General features: G+C 48.6%; 1 protein-coding gene across 3 annotated transcripts in view; it reads left to right on the top strand.

Annotated features, from left to right (window-relative positions):
• ARHGAP39 (Rho GTPase activating protein 39) overlaps positions 1 to 26,672 on the top strand; it is a 145,064-nt gene that overhangs the window by 98,484 nt on the left and 19,908 nt on the right. For all 3 annotated transcript variants that reach the window (XM_064384730.1, XM_064384729.1, XM_012473364.3), the window contains 2 exons: positions 2,344 to 2,775; positions 22,509 to 22,592. In XM_064384730.1, coding sequence (XP_064240800.1) covers positions 2,344 to 2,775; positions 22,509 to 22,592 — 516 coding nt within the window. The remainder of the gene's footprint in view (positions 1 to 2,343; positions 2,776 to 22,508; positions 22,593 to 26,672) is intronic.

The raw sequence follows: 26,672 nt of genomic DNA, 5'->3' as shown, positions 1-26,672 counted from the left end.
AGGGAAGTTTTCTTTAAAAATGTCGAAATAGAGGCTGCGTGTGGGGCTCATGCCTGTAATCTCAGCACTTTGGGAGGCCAAGGTGGGCAGATCACCTGAGGTCAGGAGTTTGAGACCAGCCTGGCCAACATGGTGAAACCCTGTCTCTACTAAAACTACAAAAAATTAGCCAGGCATGGTGACAAGCGCCTGTAATCCCACTGAGGCAGGAGAATTGCTTGAACCCAGGAGGTGGAGGCTGCAGTGAGCCAAGATCATGCCACTGTACTGCAGTCTGGGCGACAAGAGTGAAACTCTGTCTCAAAAAAAAAAATGTCAAAAGAGGAGAAATTGGCCAGACGGGGTGGCTCATGCCTGTAATCCCAGCACTTTGGGAGGCTGAGGCGGGTGGATCACCTGAGGTCAGGAGCTCGAGACCAGCCTGGCCAACATGGTATAACCCCGTATCTACTAAAAATACAAAGAATTAGCTGGGTGTAGTGGTGGGCACCTGTAATTCCAGCTACTTGAGAGGCTGAGGCAGGAGAAGCGCTTGAATCCAAGAGGTGGAGGTTGCAGTGAGCGGAGATCATGCCACTACACTCCAGCCTGGGCGACAGAGTGAAACTATGTCTCAAAAAAAAAAAAGTGCAGATACTTCATGGAAACATTGCCCACTAAATCTTTAAAATTTGGCATTTGGCAAGATTCATTGCATATCATGCTTGAAATATGCGCTGTTTTATAGGAAGATAATATGTGTTCTAATTTTTTTTCCCCCAATGACAGTAGTAATCTTGTGAACATTGTGGAACACTTGGAAAATACAGAAAAACAGAAACCACTGTAACCTACCACCTCACAGCAGCAGTGCTAACCTGACAAATTCTTTATTGTGCGACTCTTACGATAGAATTCCAGCCAGCAAGGGTAGACAGTGTGCTGGCCAGCTTGGTGGCGTGTGAAAGCAACAAGTGTCCACGATGCTAAAAGTCATGGGGGAAAGTGCAGGAGACTCCCCACGGGATCCCCATAGCTACAGGGACAGTGGAGGGTGCTACAGTGGGGAACCTGGGTCATGGGCAGACCCAGCTGTGCCGCCGTGTGCCCAGCAGGTGTCTCTTGAGCTGCCCCCTCCCCAACAGTGTATGCATCAATTCCTGCTGCGGTTTCAGGGTGGCGACATGCAGGGAATCTGGGTGAAGGCTGTTTTTTTTAACTTTTTTGAAAATAATGAAATTATAAAACAAAAAGTTAAAATTTTAAAAATCAAAGGAAGAGAACATGATCCGTGGTATCAAGAGTGGTACAGCTTCCTCAGGACTGAAAGGTGCTGCCTAGATTTGGCCATCAGAAGCAACGGGGGCCCTTTCTGTCCCTCACCTGGGGGAGCCGCAGGTAGCCCCCACTGGCCTGTGTCTGGGCCTGGTGTCCACTGGCCCTCTGCCCTCCCTACTCACCTCCCCATCTGCTGAACCCCTGGGATCAATCAATGCCTTTTCCCTGGAAACAAGACCCCTCACCTGCTGGTGATGGTGAGGACCAGGCCCATCACACGGTTAGGACACAGCAGATGCACAGGCCCACAGCAAGGCCTCCTGGCAGTGTCCATGCCAGGAAGCGCTCTGCACCTCTAAGGGGTTTTTATTTCCGTGTAGAAACATGGATGCACCCTGAGAAATATTACCGAGCTGGAGGCTGTGACCCCGAGTGGGGATCTGAGGGCCGGCTGGGCTCTTGGCCTTGCTGGGGAGGCCTTGGAAGAACACACCTTGGGAGCCCAGCAGCACTTAGCTGGACCTGAGGCCCCCCCGGACCCCCACCCAGTGTGGCGGTGCTGGGCCAGTTGCAGTGGAGGGGCTGCTGAGCAGGTGTGCAGGGGTGGCCCGCAGGCCATGCCACAATCCTGCGGGATGGAGCAGTGGGCAGTGCATTTGTGGCCTGGGTGCCTATGAGGTCAGGAACCTGTCACCACAGACAGTATGTACCCCCCTACCTGGGGCCCAGGATCCTCAGGGGGCTGCACCACCCAGGGGCCAGGTAGTATGTCCCTCCCCCCACCACCTGGGACCCACGATCTCAGGGGGCTGCACCACCCAGGGGCCAGGTAGTATGTCCCTCCCCCCACCACCTGGGACCCACGATCCCCAGGGGGCTGCACCACCCTGGGGCGCTGGCGGCTCCGGGGGCTCCCGGGGCTCCCGGGTGCAGGTGCTGTGGGCTTGGGTTTGGTTTCCTCTGCGACGGGATTTCTGGGTTTTGCAGCCGGGGCTGGAGCCGGGGGGGGGGCAGGGTCCCTGCGGGGCGGGAGGCGTGGGCCTAGGCCGCCGTGGCTTCAGCCGCCCTGTCGCTGTCTCTCCCCAGGCTGGAGTGGGTGGAGATCATCGAGCCGCGTACCCGCGAGCGCATGTACGCCAACCTGGTCACCGGCGAGTGCGTGTGGGACCCGCCGGCCGGCGTCCGCATCAAGCGCACCAGCGAGAACCAGTGGTGGGAGCTGTTCGACCCCAACACGTCCCGCTTCTACTACTACAACGCCGGCACGCAGCGCACCGTGTGGCACCGGCCGCAGGGCTGCGACATCATCCCGCTGGCCAAGCTGCAGACGCTGAAGCAGAACACGGAGTCCCCGCGCGCCTCGGCCGAGAGCAGCCCCGGGCACGGCAGCAGCGTCAGCCGCGAGGGCAGCACCAGCTCCTCCCTGGAGCCCGAGCCCGACGCCGAGAAGGCGCAGGAGCTGCCGGCGAGGACTGGGCGGCCCGTGGCGTTTGGGGCCCTGAAGGAGGAGAGCGGCAGGTGAGGGGGGGAAAGGTGCTGTGGGCGGGGCCGGGTGAGAGTGGTACCGGTGAGGGTGGTGGGCAAGGCCAGGTAAGGAGTAAGTCAGGTGTGGTAGGCGGGGCCCGATGAGGGCGGTGGGTGGGACTCAGTGTCCCTGCGAGTGGCTGGAGCGTCATCTGCAGTCCTTGGCTGTGGCAACTACCACCGCCGTCCCCGGCAGGACAGGTGAGCACTTTCTTGTCTCCTTGGGCAGCAGAGTCGGTGCTCAGCCTCAGAGGTCTCTGGGCCCTCCAACCCTGCCCCTCGCTGGCCCAGCCTCTGGCAGGTGGTGGTTCCTAAGGGCAGTGTCTGAGGGGTTACCCCAGCTCTCTCTGCTTATGGGAGATGTAGATGTGGGGACCAGTGTGCGGATGTGAGAGGTGTGGGCCTGGGGGCTGCAGGTCAGTGTGGATACTGGACACAGCTGAGGGGTCTCAGCAGGCTTGGAGGTGGCCCTCTAGAGTCACAGTGGCTCTGAAGGAGCACAGCCTGTGTTGGTGGGAGCCAAGGAGACCCCTGCCCTCAGAAGTAGGAAGAGGTCAGGGTAGAGCGAAAGGGCCCGGACGGGAGTGGCCCATAGGAAGCGAGTCCCACAGAGGACAGTGGGGAAGAGCTGAGGCAGGTGGCAGGTGGGCAGGGGATGGGCTGAGCGAGACAAGTGCCCCCCAGTGTCTCACGGCGGCTGCAGGGGATGCTCTGGGGTCCCATCGGGTCATAGATGGCAAAGGTAAGACTGGCCCAGGGATGAGAGGCAGGGCTTCCCAGAGCCCAAGCTGTGGCCCAGGGCAGACAGAAGCCTGGCCCCTGCAGGAGCAGTTGGAGGATCCTCTGGAGAGGACAGAGGAGAGGCTAGACCCCAGGGAGAGAAAGGCAGGGGATTGGTCTCCCCCAGTACCAGAGTTTAAGTGCTTGGCCAAGGTTGCCAGGGGAGCTGAGGCCCAGGGACTTTCTGCAGAGGTGGCAAGGAACCTGTCAGACTGCTGGTCTCATCTGAGGCTTCAGAGGAAGGATTGAGCGAGAGCCAGAGCTCAGAGGACAGCAGGCTTCCATCCCACCCTGCCCAGCTGCAGGCCAGAGGGAGGCGGGCAGCAGGTTCACCCCCTGGACCCAGCCAGCAGGATGAAAGGGAGAAGGAGGCCAGGGATGGAGCCTGCTGCAGACTTGGTAGCGGGTGGGGCACGTCATGTGTGGAGGGGCCACTGGGGCATTCAGGGCAGGTTGAGCAGTGGAGGCTTGGATGTGCCGTGGGTGGGCGGTGCAGACGCAGGCACAAAGGGGACCAGGGCTTACATTTCACATCCCACCAGCAAATACGAGCATTAAAGTTACCCACCGCCTCGCCAACACTACTCACTTTGCTTTTTTGATTTCTTTTAGCCATTGTAGCGGCTGAGAAGTGTCTCATTGTAGTTTCGGTTTGCATTTCCTTAATGACTAATGACTTCGAGCCTCCTTTCACTTTCTTGATGGTATCATTTGAAAAACAAAGATTTTTGTTGTTTTTGTTGATTTGTTTGTTTTTGAGACAGGGTCTCTCTTTGTCCCTGGGGCTGGAGTGCAGTGGTGTGATCTGTGCTCACTGCAGCCCTGACCTCCCAGGCCCAAGTGACCCTCTACCTCAGCCCCCCAAGTAACTGGGACTACAGGCACACGCCACCACACTCGGCTAATTTTTGTAATTTTTTTTTGTAGAGATGGGATTTCACTATGTAGCCCAGGCTGGTCTCCAACTCCTGAGCCCGGGCAGTCTGCCTACCTTTGCCTCCCAAAGCACTGGGATCACAGGCACAAGCCAGCGCGCATGGCCAAAATACAGTTTTTAATTTTGGCAGGAAAGGTGGCTCACGCCTGTAATCCCAGCACTTTTTGAGGCCAAGGAGGGCAGATCACTTGAGGCCAGGAGTTCGAGACCAGCCTGGCCAACATGGCAAAACTCTGTCTCTACTAAAAGTACCAGAATTAGCCGGGAGTGATCATTCATGCCTGTAATCCCAGCTACTTGGATGGCTGAGGCAGGAGAATCTTTTAAACCTAGAAGGTGAAGGTTGCAGTTAGCTGAGATCGCACCATTGTACCCCAGCCTGGGTGACAGAGTGAGACTCTGTCTCAAAAATAAAAATTAAAAAAAAAATTGACCAGTCATAGATTGTGGTTTCTTTCTGGCCTCTCGGTTGACCTGCATTGATCCTTGTGCCAGCACCACATTGTTTTGATCACTGTAGCTTTGTGATCAAAGTTTTGAAACTGGAAAGTGTGAGTCTTCCAGCCTTGTTCTACTTTTCAAGGTTGTTTTGGCTATTTGGAGCCCCCTGCAATTCCATATGAATTTGGGGATTGGCCTTTTCATTTCTTTAAAAAAAAAAAGAAAACTTTGGAATTTTGCATCTGTGTGGGTGATCGTGTTGGATCTGGAAGGTCGTATCTCACCTAAGCAATATTAATTTTCTAATCCATGAACAGAGGATGTCTTTTCATTTGCTTACGTCTGATTTTTCTTAGCAGTGTTTTGTATTTTCTAGTGTACCATCCTTTCACCTCTCTGGTAAAGTTTATTCCTAGGTATTTTATGTTTTTAGATGCTATTGTAAGTGGAATTTCTTTTTTATGTCCTTCCGGATTGTCCATTCTGGTGTATGGAAACATAACTGATTGTGTGTTGATCTTATATTGTGCAACTTTGCTGAATTTCTCTATTAGCTGTAGTAACCTTCTTTTATATTCTCTGGGATTTTCTATATATAGGACGATGTCATCTGTGATTGGCAATAGTCTTACATCTTCCTTTCCAATTTGGATGCCTTTTTCTTCTTCTTAGCTGATTGCTCTGTGTAGAATTTCCAGTGAAGTGTTGAATGGCAGTGTTGAAAGAGGCATTCTTGTTCTGTTCCTGATCTCAGGGGGAAAGCTTCCAGTCTTTTTCTATTGAGCAAGTTCCTTTCTATTCTGTGTTCCCAGTGGTTTTATCACGTGGATTTTGTCAAATGCCTTTTCCACAGCTGGTGAGATGATCATGTGGTTTCCCCTTCAGTCCGTCTGTCAGTGTGGTGTGTTACATTGCTGGGCCTCGTGTTGAACCATCCTGGAGGGGGTACTCCAGTTGTCACAGCAGCACCTGCACACATTCGAAAAATAGAGAACCTCTGTGTGGGCATTCATGTGATCCATGAAACCCACGGGAACAGTCTCAGGCTTCTGGTTAAACACACCGGAGCAGGCCAGGAGTCCTTGGCCCTCCAGCAGAAGTTCCCAAAGGAAATGATAATTTAGACTGTTGCAGAGGTTAAAAACTAAAGGACATTCATGACGTGTGCAGGTGGAGCTCCATGGGAAGGTGACTGCAGCATCTTGTTTATGGTTTCAAAGAAATAAGTGAAAAACGAACCTCTTGGTTTGCTGTAAATACTGACAGCAGTTAAATCCTGTCATCCCTCTGGAGAGCAACTTCTCCCAGCCAGAAAAGGGCAGGGGCTCATCTTGTACAAGTCGAAGCCAGATTTTGAGAATCATGAATCATTTTAGAAACAAATGGACGAGCAGGCTTGGTGTTAACATTTTTAAAAATAACTCTCCCTCGAGAGCCCGTGCTGTGCTACAGCGCATAGAATCTCCTGTTTCCTCTCACTGAATAGAACAGACAGCTTCGGGGCTGCACTTAACTTCTCAGAGAATTTTTATCGGATGTAATCATTTTGAATTTGTTATTAGTTTTGACTCATCTCTGCAATTAGGTGAAGGAATTGGTTTCTTTTTATGATTCTATTTTCAAAATGTGTCAGTCACCCACACTGGCAGGGCTTTTCTTCCCCAGAGAGGCCCTGGGTCTGGCCTGAGCCCTCCCCTGTCACCCATGGATCAAGGCCACTCTCTGGGGACTGGAGTGTCCCCTTTTCAAAAATACCTTGGGTATTCTGGGATGATGTGGGGCTGTTGGGGCCAGTATTAAGCTATGTTGGGATTTTGACTAGAATCATGTTGAATTGTGGATTAGTTTGCGTAGATAGACGTCTTTATGATACAGTCACGTGCCATATAACATTTCAGTCAACAGCACACCACATATATGGGGGTGCTCCCATAGATTATAACGCAGCTGGAAAATTTACATGACCCAGCGTGGTCATGTGCATGTATGAGGGTGCTCCCATAGATTATAACGCAGCTGGAAAATTTACGTGACCCAGCGTGGTCATGTGCAACACTGTACTCACGTGGCTGCGGTGACGCTGGTGTAAACAGATCTGCTGCACTGCCATTTGTACGGAGGAGCAGTGTGTGTGGTTATGAACGGTGCGTAGTACTCGATCATGATGATAAATGACTATGTCACTGCTTTATGTATTCACTATGCTATAGTTTTTATCATTTAGCATGTACTTAAAAAAAGTTAACTGGAAATAGCCTCCGGCAGGTCCTTCGGAAGTGTCCAGAAGGCGCTATTACCTCAGGAGATGATGGCTGCACGCGTGTTACTGCACTGAAGCCACGATGTGGTGAGGGAAAGACTGTGGTTTTGATGATCCTGACATGCGTAGGCCTAGGCTAGTGTGTGTGTTTGTGTATTAGTTTGTAACAAAAAGTAAACTTAAGAAATTTTAAATTAAAAAAGCTTATAGAATAACAATGTAAAGAAAGTGTTTTTGTGTAGTTGTACAATGTGTATGTTAAGCTAAGGGTATAGAAGACTCAAAGTTTAAAGAAACTAAAAAGGTTATAAAGTGAAAACACTAGAATAAACTAAATTTATTACTGAAGAAAGACAAAGTTTTAGATGAATTGAGTGTAGCCTAAGTGTGCAGGGTTAACCAGTCTGTAGTTGTGTGCAGTGATGTCCAGGGCCTCCACCCTCACTGGCTGCTCACTCACTGCCACGCACAGCAACTGCCAGTCCTGCAAGCTCTGTTCACGTAAGTACCCTGTACACAGGTGTGCTGTTTTTTAATCTTTTATGCCATATTTGTACTGTACCCGTTCTATGTCTAGGTATGTTTAGGCACACAGATACTCATCATTGTGTTACAGTTGCACAGAGCATTCAGCACAGTAATGCTGAGGTCTGTAGCCTCGGAGCAACAGGGCACACCATATAGCCTGGGTGTGGAGTAGGCCTTATGGCCTACGTCTGTATAACTATACCTGTGATGTTCACACAGTGACAAAACTGCCTAATGATGCATTTCTCAGAACATGCCTGTGTTGTTAAGTGATGCATGACTGGGCAAAGTCTCCTCAATGTGTGAAGATGGTATGAAATGGCACAATCATGGCTCACTGCAGCCTCTAACTCCCAGACTCAAGCAATACTCCTACCTCAGCCTCCCAAGTAGCTGGGACTACAGGTGTGCACAACCGCACACAGCTAATTATTTTTTGTAGATACAGGCTATTGTCATGTTGCCCAGTCTGGTCTGGAACTCCTGGCCTCAAGTGATCCTCCCGCCTTGGCCTCCCAAAATGCTAGGATTACAGTGTGAGGCACTGCAACTAGCCCAGCCCACTTTTATTTATTTATTTATTTATTTATTTTTGAGACGGAGTTTCACTCTTGTTACCCAGGCTGGAGTGCAATGGCGCGATCTCGGCTCACCGCAACCTCCGCCTCCTGGGTTCAGGCAATTCTCCTGCCTCAGCCTCCTGAGTAGCTGGGATTACAGGCATGCACCACCGTGCCCAGCTAATTTTTTGTATTTTTAGTAGAGACGGGGTTTCACCATGTTGACCAGGATAGTCTCAATCTCTTGACCTTGTGATCCACCCGCCTCGGCCTCCCAAAGTGCTGGGATTACAGGCGTGAGCCACCACACCCGGCCCCAGCCCACTTTTAAATATTTTCAAATTTTAATTACAGTTTCTTCCTTTTTTTTTTTTTTTTTTTGAGTCAGATTCTTGCTCCGTCACCCAGGCTGGAGTACAGTGGTGTGATCTCAGCTCACTGCAACCTCCATCTCCTGGGTTCAAGCAATTCTTGTGCCTCAGCCTCCTGAGTAGCTGGGATTACAGGTGGATGCCACCATAGCCAGCTAATTTTTGTATTTTTAGTAGAGATGGGGTTTTGCCATGTTGGCTAGGCTGGTCTCAAACTCCTGGTCTCAAGTCATCTGCTTGCCTCAGCCTCCCAAAGTGCTAAGATTATAGGCATGAGCCATTACGCCCAGCCTAATTATGATTTATTCTTTGACTCATTTGTAATTTAGGAATGTCTTCATTTCTAAAACTACAGTTTATTTTTCATTCTTATTCTTGATTGTCAATGTAAGGAAAGCATGATTTTCTTATTTTTTTGAGTCTTGCTTTGTGAGCTAACTCATAAATTTTTGTAAATGATTTTGACTCCTTCAAAAGAATAATTTCCATTTCCTTTTTGTTGTGCCCAGAGTTCTGCATATGTTAATTAAATCAAATCTGTTCATTATGTAAATCAAGTTTCATCCTATTTTTTTTCCTACCTGCTTTCTCCATTCTGAGAGTTAAAGTCTCCTCCTGGAATAGATGAATTTGTTCGTTTTTGTTTCTCCTTTAAAATCTGTCAGTTTCCTTTTTTTTTTTTTTTTGAGACAGTCTCACTCTGTCACCCAGCTGGAGAGCAGCACAGTCTGGGCTCACTGCAACCTCTGCTTCCCGGGTTCAAATGATCCTCCTGCTTTAGCCTCCTGAGTAGCTGGTATTACAGGTGCACGCCACCACACCCGGCTAGTTTTTCATATTTTTAGTAGAGACAGTGTTTCACCGTGTTAGCCAGAATGGTCTCCATCTCCTGACCTCGTGATCTGCCTGCCTCGGCCTCCCCAAGTATTGGGATTTCAGGCGTGAGCCACCCTGCCGGGCCCTCCACTTATGTATTGAAGCTATGGGTTGGTTGCTCCTAAGTTTAGAATCATTTTCCTGCCACTTTCCCTGTTGTCATTGTCTGATCCTCTTTACCCCTCACAGTGTTCTTGCCTTGTGTCAACTTTTAGAGTTTGTGGTGCCATTGTTTCTCTTTGATTAGAATTTGCCTCCTTTTTTTGTCTGGTCTATTTCTTGTAAATGATGTATAGCTGTTTGGTTTATTTTTTTAATCTAGTCCAAACACATGTCTTTTGTTAGGCAGGATTGTTCCAGTTATTAACAAGATTACCGATACAACAAGAGTTTAGTTCGTCATCTCATGTTCTGCTCAGCTTATAAGCTTTTCTTTTCTTTTTTATTCTCTTTTTGAGATGGAGTTTCGCTCTTCTCACCCAGGCTGGAGTGTAATGATGTGATCTCGGCTCACCGCAACCTCCAGCTCCCAGGTTCAAGTGATTCTCCTGCCTCAGCCTCCTGAGTAGCTGGGATTATAGGCATGCACCACCACGCCTGGCTAATTTTGTATTTTTAGTAGAGACAGGGTTTCTCCATGTTGGTCAGGCCAGTCTCAAACTCCTGACCTCAGGTAATCTGCCCACCCTGGCCTCCCAGAGTGCTGGGATTACAGGCATGAGCCACTGCGCCCAGCTAAGCTTTTCTTTTTTGAGACAGAGTTTCACTCTTGTCATCCAGGCTAGAGTACAATGGTGCAATCTCGGCTCACTACAACCTCCGCCTCCCGGGTTCAAGCGATTCTCCTGCCTCAGCCTCCCAAGTAGCTGGGATTATAGGCGCGCCACCATGCCCAGCTAACTTTGTATTTTTAGTAGAGATGGGGTTTTGCCATGTTGGCCAGGCTGGTCTCAAACTTGTGACTTCAAGTGACCTGCCCGCCTCAGCCTCCCAAATTGCTGGGATTACAGACATGAACCACTGTGCCCGGCCTCAGCTTATAAGCTTTTCTGTTGCTCTCTCTGTCTTCATTTTCCCTACACCCACTACTCTGTGTGTTTTTGTTAACACTTGGATGGATGTCTTCCTGCCCTTGCTCTGATGTTTCTGTCTCTCCGAGTGTATCAGCTTAATGGAAGGAAAACTGAGAAGCCATAAATCGCACATGTTTAAAGCATACATTTTGATAAGTCTTGATGCATGTATACACCCATGACCATCACCACAATTAAGGTAGTGCACTTTCCACTGGTGCCGGAAGTCTCCTTGTCCCCCTGTTCCCCTCCCACCTATCTCTGCACGACCCCCCACTTTCCCACGGAACCATTCATCTCCTTCCGTCACTATAGATTAATTCGTGTTTGTAGAATTTCCCTGAAAGAACTCAAGCAGTATGCACTCTTCTTTTTTGGTCTGTCACCTTTCACTCCATATAATTGTTTTGACATGTTGTTACACTATCAGTAGTTTATTTCTTTTTCGCTGCTGAGCAGTATACCACTGTATGGATGTACGACCTTTTGATGGGCGTTTGGGTTGTTTGCAGTTTTGGGCTATTACAATAAAACTGCTATGAACATTCAGGTACAAGTCTTTGTTTGGACATACATTTTTATTTCTCTTAGAGAAATACGAGGAGTATTTTGAAGCTCTGTAGTTAGGTACATAAACATTTTTTTCTAGAAACCTTCTTTGCTCCGAGATCTACTTACATTAATATTGGCACTCCAGGTTTCTTTTGATTCGTGTTAGTGTGACATCGCTTTTGTCAACCTTTTACTTTCTACCTATTATTTTGTCTTTATTATTGTTTTTCTTATAGGCATCATATTGTTAGGTAACGGTTTTATATTCAGTCTGACCATCTCTGCCTGTTTACTGGGGGATCCAGACCATTAACACGGTGTGATTGTTTATATGGTCAGGCTGACTCTGTTGGGGGATCCAGACCATTAACACGGTGTGATTGTTTACATGGTCAGGCTGAATCTGTTGGGGGATCTAGACCGTTAACACAGTGTGATTATTTATATGGTTAGGCTGAATCTGTTGGGGGATCCAGACCATTAACACGGTGTGATTATTTATATGGTTAGGCTGAATCTGTTGGGGGATCCAGACCATTAACACGGTGTGATTGTTTATATGGTTAGGCTGAATCTGTTGGGGGATCTAGACCTTTAACACAGTGTGATTGTTTATATGGTTAGGCTGAATCTGTTGGGGAATCCAGACCATTAACACGGTGTGATTATTTATATGGTTAGACTGAATCTGTTGGGGGATCTAGACCATTAACACAGTGTGATTGTTTATATGGTTAGGCTGAATCTGTTGGGGGATCTAGACCATTAACACAGTGTGATTATTTATATGGTTAGGCTGAATCTGTTGGGGGATCTAGACCTTTAACACGGTGTGATTATTTATATGGTTAGGCTGAATCTGTTGGGGGATCCAGACCATTAACACGGTGTGATTATTTATATGGTTAGGCTGAATCTGTTGGGGGATCCAGACCATTAACACAGTGTGATTGTTTATATGGTTAGGCTGAATCTGTTGGGGGATCTAGACCATTAACACAGTGTGATTGTTTACATAGTTAGGCTGAATCTGTTGGGGGATCCAGACCATTAACACGGTGTGATATTAACATGGTGTGATATTAACACGGTGTGATTGTTTTCATGGTCAGGCTGAATCTGTCGTCTTGGCTGCTTAATTTTTTGTCTCATTTGTTTTCATTCCCTTTTTCCTCCTTTTTTTTCTTCTGCATTAATCGAGCATTTTAAAATTCAACTTTATCTCCTTTTGTTGGATTCTTAGTTATGGCTCTTGGCTATTTTTTAGCCATTGTTTTAGGGTTTATGTATTATCTTAGATTAACTTAGTTGACTTTCAAATGATATTGTACCACTTCATAAATGGTGTAAGAACCTAACAACATTACGTTGCATTTCTCTCAAATTTTGTTCTGCTGCTGTCAAATATATTATTTTACTACATGTAATCAGTGTCTCAATACATTGTTATTATTTTTACCTTACTTAAATAGTTATCATTTAAAGAGATTTTAATACCAAGAAAACATTTTTACATCAGCCCACACAGTTCCTGCCTCCAGTGCTCTTGATTACTTCTGTGGATCCAGATTTGTGTCCATCTGGTGGCATTTCTTTCTGCTTGAAAGACTTCATGTAACATTGATTAAAGTGCAAGTTTGCTGGTAATGACTTCATTTAGCTTTTGTATTTTTAAAAAAGTCTTCCATCTTTTTTTTTTTTTTTTTGAGACAGAGTCTCACTCTGTTGCCCAGGCTGGAGTGCACTGGTGCGATCTCAGCTTACTGCAACGTCCACCTGCCAGGTTCATGTGATTCTCCTGCCTCAGCCTCCCAAGTAGCTGCAATTACAGGCGTGCACCACCACACTAGGCTAATTTTTGTATTTTTTTTGGTAAAGATGGGATTTTGCAATGTTGGCCAGGCTGATCTCGAACTCCTGACCTCAGGTGATCTGCCCACCTTGGCTTCCCAAAGTGCTGGGATTACAGGTGTAAACCATCGTGCCCGGCCTCATCTTCATTTTTGAAAGCTACTTTAGCTGGGTCTAGGTTAAGATTTATTCCTTTTCCACTCCATTGTCTTCTGGCTTGCACTATTTCTAACAAGAAATCAGCTGTCATTCTTATCTTTGTATTTCTTTACATAATGCGTCTTTTAACTCTAGCTCCTTTCTTTCTCTTTTTTTTTTTTTTTTTTTTTTTTTGTGATGGAGTCTCACTCTGTCACCCAGACTGGAGTGCAGTGGCATGATCTTGGCTCACTGCAACCTTTGCCTCCTGGTTTCCAGCAATTCTCCTGCCTCAGTCTCCCGAGTAGCTGGGATTACAGGCGTGCACCACCATGTTGACCAGGCTGGCCTCAAACTCCTAACCTCAAGTGATCTACCCAACTTGGCTTCCCAAAGTGCTGGGATTATAGGCATGAGCCACCACACCCCCAGCCAATTTCGTTTTATTTTTTTTGAGACAGGGTCTGGCTCTGTCACCCAGGCTGGAGTGGAAAGGCATGATCTCTGTTCACTGCACCCTTTGCCTCCCAGGCTCAAACCATCCTCCCACTTCAGCACCTGGGACTACAGGCGTGCACCACCACTCCCAGCTAATTTTTGTGTTTTTGGTAGAGATGTAGTTTTACCATGTTGCCCAGGGTGGTCTTGAACTCTGGGACTCAAGCCATCCACCCACCTCGGCCGCCAGAGTGCTGGGTTTACAGAAGTGAGCCACTACACCTGGATCTAGCTCCTTTATTTTCTCCAGTTTGCTCATTTTAAGCAATTTGCTTAAGATAGGCTTTGGGGCTCATGTAGCTTTTTGGACCTATCAGTTTATAGTCTTCATCTTGTTTGAGAAATTTTCATTTTTTCTTCCAAAATTTTTTTTTAGACAGGTTCTTGCTCTGTAGCCCAGGCTGAAGTGCAGTGGCACAGTCACAGATGATGATAGCTTCAACCTCCTGGGCTCAAGGAATCCTCCCACCTCTGCTTTCCGAATAGATGGGACCACGAGTACACGCACCTCCATGCCCAGCCAATTTTTTTTTTTTTTTTTGGTAGAGATGGGATCTCTCTCTGTTTCCCAGGCTGGTGTCAAACTCCTGGGCTCAAGCGATCCTCCTACCTCAGCCTCCCATGGTGCAACAAGTGTGAGCCACTGTGCCTGGCCTTTCTTTAGATTTTGTGTGTGTGTGCCCATACCCCCACCTAGGACTCCAGGTCACGTGAAGTCATCCTACAGTTCTCTGACTCCATGGGATTTCCACTTTCCTTCTTTTCTTTTCTTTTCTTTCTTTTCTTTTTTTTTTTTTTTTTAAGATGGAGTCTTGCTCTGTCACCCAGGCTGGAGGGCAGTGGCACAATATCAGCTCAGTGCAACCTCTACCTCCTGGGTTTAAGCGATTCTCCTGCCTCAGCCTCCTGAGTGGCTGGGACTACAGGCACGTACCACCACACCTGGCTAATTTTTGGTAGAGATGGGATTTCACCCTGTTTTCCAGTCAGGTCTCAAATTCCTGATCTCAAGTGATCCGCTTGCCTTGGTCTCCCAAAGTGCTGGGATTACAGGTGTGAACCACGGTGCCGACCCCACTTTCTTTATTTTCTTTATTTTTCCTCTTTGTTTTCTTGTAGGTTTCATTCTGGATCGTTTCTGTTGTTGTGCTTTCAAATTCACTAACCTTTTTTTGTTTCTAGTGGTGGGTTTTGTTTCGTTTTGAGACAAGGCCTTGCTGTTGCCTTGTCTGGAATGCAGACATTCCAGGCTGAAATGCAGTGATGCAGCCTCAGCTCACTGCAGCCTCAACCTCCTGGGCCCGAACAAAGCAATCCTGTCGCCTCAGCTACCCAAGTAGCTGGGACTACAGGCACACAGCGCCACACCTGGCTAATTTATTTTATAGATAGATAGATAGATAGAGAGAGAGAGAGAGAGAGAGAGAGAGAGAGAGAGAGAGAGATAGATAGATAGATAGATAGATAGATTTTTTTTTTTTTTGAGACAGAGTTTCGCTCTTGTTTCTTGTTGCCCAGGCTGGAGTTCAGTGGTGCCATCTTGGCTCACTGCAACCTCTGCCTCCCAGGTTCAAGCAGTTCTCCTGCCTCAACCTCCTGAGTAGCTGGGATTACTGGCACATGCAACCATGCCTGGCTCTAATTTTTGTATTTTTTAGTAGAGACGGGGTTTCATCATATTGGTCAAGCTGGTCTTGAACTTCTGACCTTAGGTGATCTGCCTGCCTCGGCCTCCCAAAGAGCTGGGGTTACAGGCATGAGCCACCACGCCTGACCAATTTTTTTTTTTTTTTTTTAAGAGCTCTCACTATGTTGCCCAGGCTGGTCTCAGACTCCTGGCCTCAAGTGATCCTCCCACCTTCAGCTTCTCAAAGCACTAGGATTATAGGCATGAGCCTCTATGCCCAGCCCCAGTGTATTTTTCATTTCAGATGTCGTAATGCTTATCGCTAGAACTTTGATTGGGTTCTTTCTCTTTTGTATATTTCATGTCTGTACTTAACATGTTCAGTCTTTTCTCTAGCCTTTTGAACATATGGAATACGACTTTCTCTGCTGTTTCTATTTGTGTCAATTTGGGGTTGGGTTCAATTGATTTAGTTTTCTTGTTACAGTTCCCTTTGTTTCTCCATCTTCAAGTTATTGGTAGAGATACAGTGCATTTTGAGCAAGAACTTAACTCTTGTGAGCAAAAGTTGTGTGGTGCATGAGGGGAAGCTAACCCAGCAGAGGCAGCACCAAGTGCACATCCCAAGAAGGAAGAGCGTTTGGTGTGCTCAGGGAACAACGGGGGCCAGTGCTGCTGCTCAGAGAAACCAAAAGGAGTTGGCATTCCTGACTGTCAGAACCAACTGCAGATGTTCATCTGTTGTTATTTGTGATGACATTTTACATGCTTCATCTGCAAAAATGTCTTTTTACGCAGATAGGTACTGCCAAATACTGATATTAATCCATGAGCATATGATTTGGAAGGCTTTTATCAAATTCTGCTGGATCTGTATTTTGAGCTCAGAAAATATATCTGCTGCAAATTTGTGTGGGAATGGAAATCTCACTTCTTGTTTTTAATTTTATACAGCATGGGAAGTAGATAAAGCAGCTTGACATTACTTATGATTCAGACATTAGTTGTCATCAGAATAACTTTACTGCAATATAAGTTTCGCATATAAGCACTATTTGCTTTGTAGTGCTAGGTTGAATTCATGAAAAAATGTTGTCAAGTCTGCAACAAAAATTAATTTCCAAAGTCATTAATTCTGCATTTATTATTATTATTATTATTATTTTAGAGACAGGATCTCACTCTGTTGCCCATGCTGGAATGCAGTGGTGCAATCATAGCTCACTGCAGCCTTGAACTCCTGGGCTCCAGTGAGCCTCCTCCAGAGCTGCTAGGACTATACACATATGCCACTGTGCCTAGCTAATTTTTTTTTTTTTTTTGAGATACGGTCTCGCTTGAACGCCTCACCTCAAGTGATCCTCCTAACTCAGCCTCCTAAGGCATTGGGATTTTAGGCCTGAGCCATGGTGCCCAGCCCTTTTCAATGTTTAATAGTGGTTGAGGGAAGTTTTTCTCATTCAAAAGATGTTAGTCTTCGTCCTGAGTTTTCTGAAACATGACAGTAAAGCTATGCCATTGCTAAGCTGTTGAACTTCTGTGTGGTCAGGAAAGTGAAACTATTCATCATCGATTTCTGACAAAAATTCATGGAACTAATGATGGCTAAATCATGAGAGTGCATGAAGTTCGTGTTGACACCACTGTTTCAGTAACTCATAATAGATTGAAATATTTTTCACAAAGTAGCTGCTAATGAGTAACACAATAACCATAGGCTTATATTTTCACATTATCTTTCGTTTTCATAAGCTTTGTGAGTTTGTCTAACTAACCCTTTTCTGATCCATGTATATTCTTCACATGGTCAACTGTAGTTCATCTTAGTAGATTCCACTTCAGTTCATACAGAATTAGTATTTTCACAACTTATTTGAAAATACTGTGTGCTCTAGTTGTTCCACAGAGGCAAGTGATAGAAGCTAATTCTTTGGTCACTTCAAGCTCAACATTGACTCCTTCAAACACAGCAGCAGCAGTAACATCTGTCAGCTCATCAAGAGCCAAGGAAACCCCTAGAGTCCTATGGAAACCACTGGAGTCTGATGGAAACCACGGGAGTCTGATGGAAACCACGGGAGTCTGATGGAAACCACTGGAATCTGATGGAAACCACTGGAGTGTGTCCAGTGGAAACCACTGGGGTCTGATGGAAATCACTGGAGTGAGTCCGATGGAAATCACTGGAGTCCTATGTAAACCACTGGGGTCCGATGGAAACCACTGGAGTCTGATGGAAACCACTGGAGTCTGATGGAAACCACTGGAGTGAATCTGATGGAAACCACTGGAGTGAATCTGATGGAAACCACTGGGGTCCGATGGAAACCACTGGAGTCTGATGGAAACCACTGGAGTCTGATGGAAACCACTGGAGTGAGTCCGATGGAAACCACTGGGGTCTGATGGAAACCACTGGAGTCCGATGGAAACCACTGGGGTCTGATGGAAACCACTGGGGTCTGATGGAAACCACTGGGGTCTGATGGAAATCACTGGAGTGAGTCTGATGGAAACCACTGGGGTCTGATGGAAACCACTGGAGTGAATCTGATGGAAACCACTGGGGTCCGATGGAAACCACTGGGGTCTGATGGAAATCACTGGGGTCCGATGGAAACCACTGGAGTGAGTCTGATGGAAACCACTGGAGTCCGATGGAAACCACTGGGGTCCGATGGAAATTACTGGAGTGAGTCCAATGGAAACCACGGGGTCCGATGGAAACCACTGGAGTGAGTCTGATGGAAACCACTGGGGTCCGATGGAAACCACTGGAGTGAGTCTGATGGAAACCACTGGGGTCTGATGGAAACCACTGGAGTGAGTCCGATGGAAATCACTGGGGTCCAATGGAAATCACTGGGGTGTGATGGAAACCACTGGAGTGAGTCTGATGGAAACCACTGGAGTCCGATGGAAACCACTGGGGTCCGATGGAAATCGCTGGAGTCCGATGGAAACCACTGGAGTGAGTCTGATGGAAACCACTGGGGTCCGATGGAAACCACTGGGGTCTGATGGAAACCACTGGAGTGAGTCTGATGGAAACCACTGGAGTCCGATGGAAACCACTGGAGTGAGTCTGATGGAAACCACTGGGGTCTGATGGAAACTACTGGGGTCCAATGGAAACCACTGGAGTGAGTCTGATGGAAACCACTGGAGTCCGATGGAAACCACTGGGGTCTGATGGAAATCACTGGAGTGAGTCGGATGGAAACCAGTGGAGTCTGATGGAAACCACTAGAGTCTGATGGAAACCACTAGAGTCTGATGTAAACCACTGGAGTCTGATGGAAACCACTGGAGTGAGTCTGATGGAAACACTGGAGTGAGTCTGATGGAAACCACTGGAGTGAGTCGGATGGAAACCAGTGGGGTCTGATGGAAACCACTGGAGTGAGTCTGATGGAAACCACTGGGGTCCGATGGAAACCACTGGAGTGAGTCGGATGGAAACCAGTGGAGTCCTGGGGCTGTTGTGCTTCTCTTACTGACCTCAACTCCTCAAGCAACTGTTATTGCCAAAAGGCTAATAGTCTTAAGCAAGTTTATCATCTCTTGACACAGAGTTTTAGATGCTGTAATCAATATAATGTAATTTAACTTCCCATCAGTGAACAGTTTTCCTTGGTTGGCTAAGAAGTGAGCCACTTTAGAACTTATATTAGTGTAAGGGTCATTTTCATTTTTGTAAAGTAATTTAACTCTGCTATGATGAAATATTCCATTTCAGAGTTTCTGTTTAAAATGTTTCTGACATTTTTGAAAGTTGAGTACTATTACTGAATAGTACTCAGTAGTTGAGTCTATTGTGATGAGTACTTGCTCTAGTAATGTTGACAAAATGTTCTTTTAGCACAGCTATAGCATTACTGCCTAAGGAACACAATACTCATCTAATTCAATAACAGAGTAACTCACACTCTGCTGGTCCTCAAGAGCATGACGCTGAAGGCCCACTTGCAGAACCTCAGTCATCTTTCGGTGGCCAGTCAGAAATGACAGGAATGATGCTCTGATATAGATACAGCAGTATTATAAATGTGTCTGCCTATATGGTTTTCTGTATTTCTTATTGTTCTGTACCATAATTAGGTATTTGAAGATACTGACCACCAGCCAACTTTAACATTTGCCATTTGTTTTTTTATTGTGTTTCGTTTTTCAGACAGAGTCTCGTTCTGTCACCCAGGCTGGAGTGCAGTAGCATGATCTCAACTCACTGCAGCCTCTGTCTCCTGGATTCAAGTGATTCTCCTGCCTCTGCCTCCCAAGCAGCCGGAATTATAGGCGCCTGCCACCACACTTGGCTACTTTTAGTATTTTTGGTAGAAATGGGTTTTACCATGTTGGCTAGGCTGGTCTCAAACTCTGACCTCAAGTCATCTACCCACCTTGGCCTCTGAAAGTGCTGAGATTACAGGCATGAGTCACTGCGCCCAGCCTGTTTGCCATTTGTTTATACAACTTATTTAAAAACTTTTTTTTTTTTTTGAGAGCCTTGCTCTGTTGCCCAGGCTGGAGTACAGTGGCGCCATCTCAGCTCACTGCAACCTCCACCTCCCAGATTCAAACAATTCACTTGCCTTAGCCTCCCGAGTAGCTGGGACCACAGGCATGCATCACGGTACCCAGCTAGTTTTTGTATTCTTAGTAGAGACAAGGTTTTGCCACTTTGGTCAGGGTGGTCTTGAACTCCTGACCTCATGTGATCCACCCGCCTCAGCCTCCCACAGTGCTGGGATTACAGGCATGAGCCACCGTGCCCAGCCTAATTACGTAGCTTTATATTACCGTTTATATCATCTTTTCTGGATTACTTCTCGGCTCTTTTTACATGGGGCTTTTTGCAGGGGGCAGAGTGGGGAATGAACATATCAAACATTCTTAAGTTTAAAAGCACTCCTGCTGAAACGTTTTTTTAGCTCCCTGCTGTCACCGCTGAATGAAATTATTATTAGAATTACATGGCTGGGTGCGGTGGCTCACACCTGTAATCACAGCACTTTGGCAGGTCAAGGCAGGTGGATCACCTGACATCAGAAATTTGAGACCAGCCTGACGAACATGGCAAAACCCCATCTCCACTAAAAATAAAAAAATTAGCCAGGCGTAGTGGCAGATGCCTGTAGTCCAGCTACTCTGGAGGCCAAGGCAGGAGAATCGCTTGAACCCAGGAGGTGGAGGTTGCAGTGAGCCGAGATCAAGACTGCAGCACTGCACTCCGGCCTGGACGACAGAACAAGACTCCGTCCCCGCCTCCTAAAAAAAGACATTAAGCATATTAACTAGTTTAGAAAGAAGTCGTATCTTCATGTGTATTGAGTTTTCCCATCCAGGAGTGTGTTTCCCGGTTATATATTAAAGTCTTCCTTTATATCTCTCAGCGAGCCTTTGCAGTTTTATTTATTTATTTATTTTTAATTTTTTTGAGATAGAGTCTCACTCTGTGGCACAGGCTGGAGTGCGGTGGCGCCATCTCAGCTCACCGTAACCTTTGCCTCCCGGGTTCAAGAGATTCTCCTGCCTCAGCCTCCCAAGTAGCTGGGATTACAGGCGCCCGCCACCACACCCAACTAATTTTTGTATTTTTAGCAAAGATGGGGTGTCACCATGTTGGTCAGGCTGGTCTCCAACTCCTGACCTCATGATCCGCCCACCTTGGCCTCCAAAAGTGCTGGGATTACAGGCGTGAGCCACTGCGCCCAACTTTACAGTTTTATTCATATTGATACAACGCATTCCTTACTAATCTGTGCCTAGTACTTTTGTTGTTACTGTTGCTTTACTAAAGGTGAGCTTGGTTTCCAGCTGTCACCACCACACAGCACCGCCTCTGATGGCAAGTGGCACGTAAGTGAAGTCTCTCAGCACTGCTGCTAGGTTCTCAGTTGATTTAGTTTCTCTAGGCTGTCAACTGATGATAATTTTTATCTCTTACAAATATTGGAATATTTTGTGGGGTTTTTTCTTGTCCGATTGCATTGACTAACACTTCAAAAACTGTATTAAATATTGGTGGTAAGGATAATTCTTATCCGGACTAATGGGTGTGCTTAGCTTTTTGATACTGAATACTATTAAGGCCTTGAGTTTAATTTGGATATTCTTAATTAGATTAAGTAAATTTTCTCCTACTTCTGGACTACTGAGAATTGTTATCATAAATACTTATCAGTTTGATCACATTGCTGTGAATATCTGTCAGGATGATCACCTCCTCAGTTGTTCATTTCACAGGTATGTGCCTGTGAATATCTGTCAGGATGATCGCCTCCTCAGTCGTTCATTTCACAGGTGCGTGCCTGTGAATATCTGTCAGGATGGTCACCTCCTCAGTCGTTCATTTCACAGGTGTGTGCCTGTGAATATCTGTCAGGATGATCACCTCCTCAGTCGTTCATTTCACAGGTGTGTGCCTGTGAATATCTGTCAGGATGATCACCTCCTCAGTCGTTCATTTCACAGGTGTGTGCCTGTGAATATCTGTCAGGATGATCACCTCCTCAGTCGTTCATTTCACAGGTGTGTGCCTGTGAATATCTGTCAGGATGATCACCTCCTCAGTCGTTCATTTCACAGGTGTGTGCCTGTGAATATCTGTCAGGATGATCACCTCCTCAGTCGTTCATTTCACAGGTGTGTGCCTGTGAATATCTGTCAGGATGATCACCTCCTCAGTCGTTCATTTCACAGGTGTGTGCCTGTGAATATCTGTCAGGATGATCACCTCCTCAGTCGTTCATTTCACAGGTGTGTGCCTGTGAATATCTGTCAGGATGATCACCTCCTCAGTCGTTCATTTCACAGGTGCGTGTTGTGTTCCAGCCTCTAACCTTCAGCAGTCACAGTCCCCAAGGGTATTTTTAGCCGTGCTTCCTTTCCAGGTCGTCATTTTCTGTAGGCTGAAGTTGTGATACTTACCAGCCCCATCTCTGTACCCTTTGAACAGTAGGCCCAGCTCCAGTGGTTCAAGCCTCTGAAACCCGGGTGTCCCAGCTGCCCCCTGACCTCTGGATGGGCCACAGTGGTGTGTCCCTGATGGAAGGAGGTGGGCTCAGGGCAGAAGATGAAGAGCACAGCCTGTGGGCAGGAAGCAGGTCATTCCCAGGAAATTGAGGTGGCAATGCCATGTTCTTAAGTCAGGGAAAGGCTGGTTATTGTAAATGCACCCTATGTTTCAGTGACTGCCCTTATGTTCATACCTCTTTCATTTTACCATATTTCAGTTCTTCACCACCAGGAGTGTTCCTCGAGAAGGACTATGAGATTTACCGGGATTACAGTGCGGATGGCCAGCTTCTTCACTACAGGTAGAACTCATTTCTCAGGTGTGGCCTGGTTTGCTCATGGAAGGATGGCTTCCTCAGTGAGCTGGGTTAACTGCGAGTGGGAGGTGTGTGGCACACGGGGGCAATGCCATGGACCTAGAGCTGGAAAGGTCATGGAGGCTGCAGTGCCAGGGGCCTGGGCAGAAGCCCCTTAGAGCTGCCTGAGGCCCACTGGCAGCCCCTGTCTGGGAACCTTGTCTCTGCCTGGCTTAGGCAGCCTGGAGCCTGTGGCGCTTCGCTCAGCCCCTGGTGGAGCAGCAGAGTGCTGAAGGGTCCTCAGTTAGGTCCACCCCTGGCAGCTCAGGCCACACGTGCCAAAGCACTTGCCAGACCCATCTGGAAGGTTGGCACTAGTCACAGCAGAGGGGTGGGCTTTGGCTTCCAGTAGTCCTGGGTCAGCCTCACAGACTGCTGGAAGGTTCTGGAGACCCCCATCAAGACCCTACTGCCTTCACGCTGGGTGGGCAGGGCCCTTCCTCCGTCCTACCAGATGTCTAGGGAGGGGCAGGCACCTGGATTTCTCCTCCTTGGCTGGGTGGTGACCAGAGTGCTGTGGGGGTTGCAGGACCAGGGCCAGCTGCTGTTTCTGTAGGGGGTGGGTGTCCACAGCATGGACACCCAGGAGCACCATGGTGCTGGGGAGGAACTAGAAGGCCTGTGGGGGCTCTGGCAGTTTTCACAGATGATTGAACAGCCGGAGCTTGGAAGTGGTTTGTTTCTTACGTTTGTATTTGCTGAACATTACGGTTGTGGGAGGGAATCAGAGCCTGCCCTGGTCCCAGCAGTGTGGCAGTTTAATGGAGGGCAGGTTTTTTTTCCTTTTTTTTTTTTTTTAATTCTGAGACAGAAGTCAGCTATCGAGGGCAGGTTTTATAGCCTTTCCGAGCTTCCGCTTCCCCATCAGTGGGACGGTCTAGGCAGCTGACTCGGTGGTCACTGCAAAGTGACAGAGCCACAGTCGGAAGGACCACCCCACTGTGGCAGATGAGGTCCCGGCTGTGATCAACAGCCTCGGAGCTCCTGTGGACCCAGCATGTGCTTAGCAGACCAACACGACTGCATCTTCATGGTGGCACGTGACCACCTGGTCTTTGGTTGCCAAGCACTGCCTTAGCTCCACCATCCCCAGGGTGCCACGCCATTCTCCCCCAGAATCAAGGGCCTGACTCACTGGCGGTAACTCTGACCTCATCTTCGACCCCCACAGAGCTTTCAGGGAAACAGGTGTCCCACATGTGGTGAGGAGGACCCTCTGGGTCTCTCTGGGGATGTCAGGTGGGGGGTGGGTCGCCAAGGTAAGCCCGCCCCAGCACCCTGCTCCTCACACCTGCAGGGATACTCCGGTGGCTCGGCCACCTTTGGCCACATGAGCTGACACATCAGGTCCTGGTCTCCACGAAGGTCCAAGGATCCTCCGGGAGGTCCCCAGGTCCCACAGCCCTCCAGTGGCTGCATTTCCTGTGGCTGCTGCCTCTGTTGTGCCTTTAGCCCCTCTCAGGCTGGCACCTTTCAGCTGGCCGGCGATTCAGCCGCTGAAGATCCCTGTTCAGACCATGGGTGCGTCCACGTGCTGGCCAGGCCCCCTGACACAGGGCCAGCAGCTGTACTTCGAGGCCGTAGGCTAATGGCTGGGAGGAGACAGCCCACATGAGCTCTGTGTGGGGGCATCAGGCCCCCTCTGCACCTGGTAGGGAGGAGAGGCCTTGCCACTCATCGGCCGGCCCAAGCCAGCGACTGTTCTGAGTGGTGCAGTGCATCCCTGAGGGTGATCCGTGGCCCCTGGCCAGTGTGGTGGTGGTGGCCTGGCCTCCTCCAGCGACCTGTTGGGGGCTGCCTCACACCAGACAGCTCAGCCCCTCCTCACGTCCCTCACCTGTCACTGTCATCCTGTCGCTGTGACCTTGGGACGGAGGTCCAGTGGTGTCTGGAAGAGGAGGCTGGACCCACAGGGGGATGAGGGAGGCCTGCCAGTGTGCAGCAGCAGGACACTGCCTCCGAGGGGTTCTGTGCCCTGGGGTGGTGCCTGCATGTTTAGCTGGGAGGGTGGAGCAGTGGGGGGAAGTGGACAGCTGGACCCTGTCCTGAGACGTTCTCTGTCCTTTTTGCTGAAAGCTGCCAACTCTGTGTGTTCTAATGATATGTGGAGGGGGACTCAAGCTCACCAGATTGACACTTGTGGATTCAGCTGGCTAAGAGCAGGCGCCCCGCTGAATCTGCCAAGCCAGTTCTTCCTGTGATCTAGGGCTTCTGGAAAGAAGGAACTTAACTTCCTTGGGGAGCCAGTGAGAGGACCTGCCATGCAGCAAGCTGGGCACAATTACAGATGGTGCTGACATCTCCTGGGGTGGAGTGCTGAGTGTGCCAGGGTCCCACTGTAGCCGCTCCTAGGAGGTCCCGCCCTCAACCAACCTGCACTCCCACTCTGGACTCCCATGTCCAGAGTGAAGCTTCCCTCTGGACATGCTGGAGGCCTGGGTGTGAGCTGCCACAGCCATGTGGGTGCTTCTGGGAAGTGGGAGGAGAGCTGGTGGCCAGCCCCACGCCAGCCCCACAGAGGCTGCGAGCAGAGCAGATGCAGCCAGGCGCGGTGGCTCACGCCTGTAATCCTAGCACTTTGGGAAGCTGAGGTGGGTGGATCTCAAGGTCAAGAGATCGAGACCACCCTGGCCAACATGGTGAAACCCTGTCTCTACTAAAAATACAAAAAAATTAGCCAGACATGGTGGCACGCGCCTGTGGTCCCAGCTACTCGGGAGGCTGAGGCAGAAGAATCACTTGAACCCAGGAGGCGGAGGTTGCAGTCAGCTGAGATTGCACCACTGCACTCCAGTCTGGTGGCAGAGCAAGACTCCATCTTTAAAAAAAAAAAAAAAACAGATGCGAGCCAGCCAGGCCTGCTGGGCTCGGGAGGCCTTGGAAGCCCCACTCTGCCCCCAGAGCATGCCTGGTGCTTCCTTTCACAAGTGTGCCACCAGCATAATGGACCAGTGTGATGCCATGTGGGATGGCAAGAAATAAAGTCCCTGTGAAATAAACTACATGAACTCAATTCACTCAAGAAAAAAAAAGAAATTATAAACAAAAGCCAGGGAGCTGCTGACCCAGCCCTGAGATACAGTGAAGGTGTACTACTCCCTCGCAGCCTGGGGAAAGCACGTTGCTTCCGGTGTTCTCTGTATTGAGATAGAAAAAGAAACCTCACCAGCTTGATACCAGCACTCAGGGGTATCAAGAGACCACATCTAGAGCAGCAGGGATGGCAGCGGGGGCAGCCTGGCAGGGTCAGGCCTGGAGGGGACACAGGTGAATGTGAGGTCACATCTGACCAGCAAGCCTTTCCCTTGCTCTCACCTCTCCTCACACTCACCCCACCCTCCTGGCAGCCTGCCAGCCCCCTGCCCTCCCTCAGCAAACCTCAACTGGCAGTGGAGAAGTGGCTCCCTAGGGCCATGGCAGGGCACCCTGTGCTGAGGCCATCTGCCCAGGCCTGAGGCGTGTCTGTTAAGAGGTAAAAAGAAGCGCAGATTGCAGAACTAATGCTTTGTATTTACCGAAGGTTTTCTGTGTCAGTGCTGAGCTCACGGCCTTACTACATGCACGTTGTTTTGTTGACCTTCATCATAACTGAGGGGGAAACCGAGGCAGAAAGATGTTAAGTGAAATCCAAGTCTTGCAGCCAGAGCAACAGACTGGAGTTCAGCCCCAGAGCTCCCGAACTCCGGAGCCCTTCACTGTTTAGCGTCCCAGGCCATGGAGGGGCTGACTCCACACCTGGCCCTCAGGGCTTGGTGGCCCCTGCCACACTGGCTGCCACCGTCCATGCTGCCTGGCTGGTCCCTGGTGTCAGGCTGGGAGCAACCTCCAGCAGCCATAGGCAGAAATCCAGGAACAGTCACCTGCACTCTGCCCCCGGCTGCTGCCCTGACTTCTCACCTGGGTGCTATGCCCATGCCAAGCGGGCCCATGGCCCGGCGTTCTGAAACAGATCGCACCATGGCCAGCAGGTCAGGGGGTCCCATGTCTTCCTGGCCTCACCTCACCAACCCCCCAGGCAATGGGGAG

Source organism: Aotus nancymaae, unplaced genomic scaffold (assembly GCF_030222135.1).
Source record: "Aotus nancymaae isolate 86718 unplaced genomic scaffold, 86718_ANA_hifiasm-v0.15.2.pri h1tg000036l, whole genome shotgun sequence".
In the NCBI taxonomy this organism is placed as follows: domain Eukaryota; kingdom Metazoa; phylum Chordata; class Mammalia; order Primates; family Aotidae; genus Aotus; species Aotus nancymaae.
This window is presented reverse-complemented; position numbering and strand designations above follow the sequence as displayed.